The following is a 4,142-nucleotide window of genomic DNA, read 5'->3' as shown; positions in this document are numbered from 1 at the left end:
GTTCTCCCAGGTTTTGTTAGATTTATAAATTTATCAAACATTTACAAATTGATTCTAGAAATTGGAGTCATTTTAATACTAATAATAGTAAAGTAGGGATATTTGTTCTTTCTTCACACCCCACCATCAGTTTTTAGTCATATACTTTTCAGTCTTTTTAAACAAGAAAGAAATGATGCATACATGTTATAGTAAAATCTATACTTTCTTGAGTACTCTTTCATGTACTAGAAATAGAAATTGTGAATTCATGTACAGGTAACTCCAACACCTAATTTGCTTAATCATAAGATGAGTGAGAGAAGATTTATTCTATTATTTATTTATTTCTAGAAGTTTTAACTTAATTTTAAATTGCATATACTTTATTAAGACTATGATTCTAAATATTTTGTTTATTATTCTTCATGAACTACTTTAATTGTGACTTAGTTAACTAGCAGTTACATGACTGAGTTCATTTTCAATTATATCTAAACAAAAATGAAAATTTTATAGAAAAATCTGCTTTTTAAGAATAACTATACCAATTTTCATCAGATATTTAAGGGAGTGGAAAAAACTTAAAGAATTTCAAGAATTTAGATTCAAAGTAATAAAAATGGTCAATTGTTTAGCTGCTATCTTACCCCTTTAAACTTTAATTTTATTCAGATAATTCCAGTAAGACTTGACATAGAAAAATTTTTAGAAATTATCTCATAAAATATAATTCAGAATCCTCTTACTCTCTGAAGTCAGTGTAATTCAGCATATCTTATATTTTAAATAAACCATTCAATTTTATTAATATATTTTGTCCTTTAGTACTTATTCCATTGGTTTAAAAATATAGAATGCTTGAATTGTACAGGATAGTAGAAAGTCATTTTTCAAATTTCTGAAGGATCTGAAACTCCAACCACTCATTCATGTGATCTGTCTACTTCTATACTATCTCGTGAGTTCAGATGTCAAAAGATTGTCTTTAGTTCCTCACTTGGTGTTTTAATACAGTTTATGTCAAAACCACTAATAGAACTCAGTGATGAATCAATAGTTGAGCTGATGTATTTTAAAAGGGAATGAGTTTAACTATCGAGGGAAAAAACTAAATCTTTCCCAGTCTCCATTCTGTCACTGTCTCCTGATCCACTGTGGACAAATTATACATTGACAAAAGCAATTATGACTAGAGATCATCATACTATGAGAAAGAAGTCAGACTGAGAAAGTCCAGAGTCATGTTTTCTCTCACACGTGGATGGTGGAGAGAAAAGAGGAAGAAAGGCTATGTGACAAAAATAGAAAGAAGACCAAAGAGGAGAGGAAGGGAATCAGACTAGGGTGGAGGGGAGGACAGGGAGAAGCACTGGGAAAAGACATTGATCAAAGTATGTTAAGTACCAGTATGAATTATCACACTGCAGTGTATCACTCTGCTTCATTATTATGAACTAATACAGATTTTATAAAGAGATAAAGTCATTTTCACTTGACTTAAAGTTTTGCTCATTTTTTTTACAGTGATATGAACTATGATCTTCTGAAGCTCCTCAAGTTTGTCTTATGATATTTAACCATGAGGAATGTCACTGAAGTTGACTCATTTGTACTTCAGGGCTTCACAGATAATAAAGAACTGAAAATAATGCTCTTTGTCCTATTTCTAATAGTTTACATTTTTACTGTCACAGGAAATTTGGGACTGATTGTACTCGTCATCACAGACTCCAGGCTCCACAATCCCATGTACTATTTTCTGAGTGTGTTGTCTTCTGTGGATGCCTCCTATTCCACAGATGTTATCCCAAATATGTTAGCAAATTTTATATCAAAAAGCAAAATAATTTCATTCAATGGATGTGCAACACAGTCATTTCTTGCTGTTGCTTTTGGAACCACAGAAAGCTTTCTCTTGGCTGCAATGGCTTATGATCGCTATGTGGCCATCTACAACCCACTTCTCTATTCAGTGAGCATGTCACCCAGGGTCTATGTGCCACTCATCATTGCTTCCTGTGTTGGAGGAATTCTACATGCCATTTTACACACTGTGGCCACTTTTAGCCTGTCCTTCTGTGGGTCCAATATAATTAGGCATATATTCTGTGATATTCCTCCTCTACTGGCCATTTCTTGTTCTGACACTCACATAAATGAACTTCTGCTCTTCCTCTTTGTGAGCTCCATTGAGATAGTCACCATCTTGATTGTCCTGATCTCCTATGGCTTCATCCTGTTGGCCATTCTGAAGATGCATTCTGCTGAAGGGAGGAGGAAAGTGTTCTCTACCTGTGGCTCCCACCTGACTGGAGTGTCCATTTATCATGGGACCATCCTCTTCATGTACATGAGACCAAGTTCCAGCTATGCTTTGGAGCATGACATGATTGTGTCGATATTTTATAGCACTGTTATCCCTATGCTGAATCCCATCATCTACAGCTTGAGAAACAAAGATGTAATAGAGGCAATGAAAAAACTTTTTAAAAAATTGATGTAAGGATGAAATAAAATTTTGTGCTAAACGGTAAATTGAAAAAAAAAAGTAGACTCATTATAAAGTGTCTTCTTGTCACAAATTTTATTTAAAATATTTTGATTTGGGACTCAAAAGGTGGAAGAAAGGATCTAGTCAGCAATCCCATCTTCTCTACAGATAAGAAATGAAGCAGATTAACAGAGAGATGCTGGACAGAATTCTAAGGCTTAATTTTAGGCAGTTTGATAATTGAGAGATTTGGAATTGGGTTGTGCTCAGCGGAGCAGTCATTTTCTAGAATCCACAGCTACTTAGACTCCCTGTGAGATATTAAATCAGTACGTTTTTCCCTACCTAGAGATGGAATCAAATAAAATTTTCAGGAGAGCTGACAAAGGAACTTGAAGAGGAATTGTTGCAAGCTGAAGGATACCCAAATTCCTTCACCTCTCTGAAGATAAGAGAAGAGGGGTAAAGAGAAGAGGGGAAAAGCAAGAAAAAATATCACTCCCAGGGATTGCTGACCTGAGCTCAGTGTTCCCCTCTGCCTCAGCAGTTCAGACTTATGCAGGCTAACTCACACACTCCCTACATCTTGGTGATGATTAAACCCTCACCCTGAGGGAGCCAGAGTGGAATCTTCTCTATAACAGGCCATCTACAATCAGCCTGTGTTTACAGGCCTCACAGTTGTAGAGAGCCACCAAGTTCTATGCAACTCCCTGCAGAGGAGTATGGGTACTCAGTGTTCCAAAGCATTCAGAAACAGTCCTGATGCCTGCACCGTGCACCACCAAACCCAACAGAAACAGTCAACAGATATAGCACCCTCCAGGCATGTAGACTTGGGCCTCTGGGTTGACAACAAGCCCTGGCTGAGGAGAAAACCATAGCAAACAGCAAAGTAGCTTGGGTGCTCCAGCACCTCTGGGTGGTCCACAGCTGTGAGTCTCAGAGTTGCCATTTAACTCAATTCTCATTCTGATGCACAAATCCACAGGAGATATTCCCTGAGGATAACCTCAAGCAGTCCTCTGGGAACCTCATCACATACACAACAGTACACACCACAAAGCAGCTTCCACAGGAGCATCCCCTAGACACCAACCACCACTTAGTGTGCCCAAAAATACACTAAGTGACCTATGACCTATAGAACCAGATGAGGCAGAATCCCTATATCCCCCCACAGTGTCACATCATCACCATATCAAACAAACTACAGTAACTCTACATTAAAATGCCAAACCTCACTCTCTCCAAAATGTACATAGAGGTGCCCACACTGGATTTGACAGTGCTTGGATTATGGAGTTTTTCTTTTGGAGAATACACAAGACTATATATCCTAACAAGGAGTAACCTGACTTCTAAGTCACAGACATTTAGGGTCCATGTTTCCTGAGCCACCAGAAAGATAGTAGGTACCTAAAGACACCAAAAAAAAAAAAAAAAAAAAAAATGATCAGAGGTGAACAGGTGTCCTCACTACCTCCATGCCCAGAGAAACAGAAAGATGAGGTGTGGTGGACATCTTCTAGAAGTCAGAAAGTCCTGATGGAATCCAAACCAAAAACACTTAATAATAAATCTCCCCACCTTAGCATACAATTGATCACAGCTCTAGATTCCAGGCAGCTACCTGCAGACTGAGTCTCTAGACTTGACCTGACATTTG

The 4,142-nt window shown here is 37.4% G+C and overlaps 1 protein-coding gene across 1 annotated transcript; it reads left to right on the top strand.

Moving 5' to 3' along the window:
* Nucleotides 1-1,513: 1,513 nt before the first annotated feature.
* On the top strand, nt 1,514-2,485 carry LOC124960125 (olfactory receptor 141-like). Its single transcript, XM_047518689.1, has one exon. The coding sequence runs from the start codon at nt 1,562-1,564 to the stop codon at nt 2,483-2,485; it is 924 nt and encodes a 307-aa protein (XP_047374645.1). The 5' UTR covers nt 1,514-1,561.
* Nucleotides 2,486-4,142: the final 1,657 nt, after the last annotated feature.

Source organism: Sciurus carolinensis, chromosome 11 (assembly GCF_902686445.1).
Source record: "Sciurus carolinensis chromosome 11, mSciCar1.2, whole genome shotgun sequence".
NCBI classification, from domain to species: domain Eukaryota; kingdom Metazoa; phylum Chordata; class Mammalia; order Rodentia; family Sciuridae; genus Sciurus; species Sciurus carolinensis.
Note: the sequence above shows the minus strand (reverse complement) of the source record. Positions and strands in the feature narration are given on the sequence as shown.

Excerpts from the sequence above, each read along its gene's own strand:
- LOC124960125 (XM_047518689.1), top strand. The coding sequence starts at position 1,562 with ATGAGGAATGTCACTGAAGTTGACTCATTTGTACTTCAGGGCTTCACA.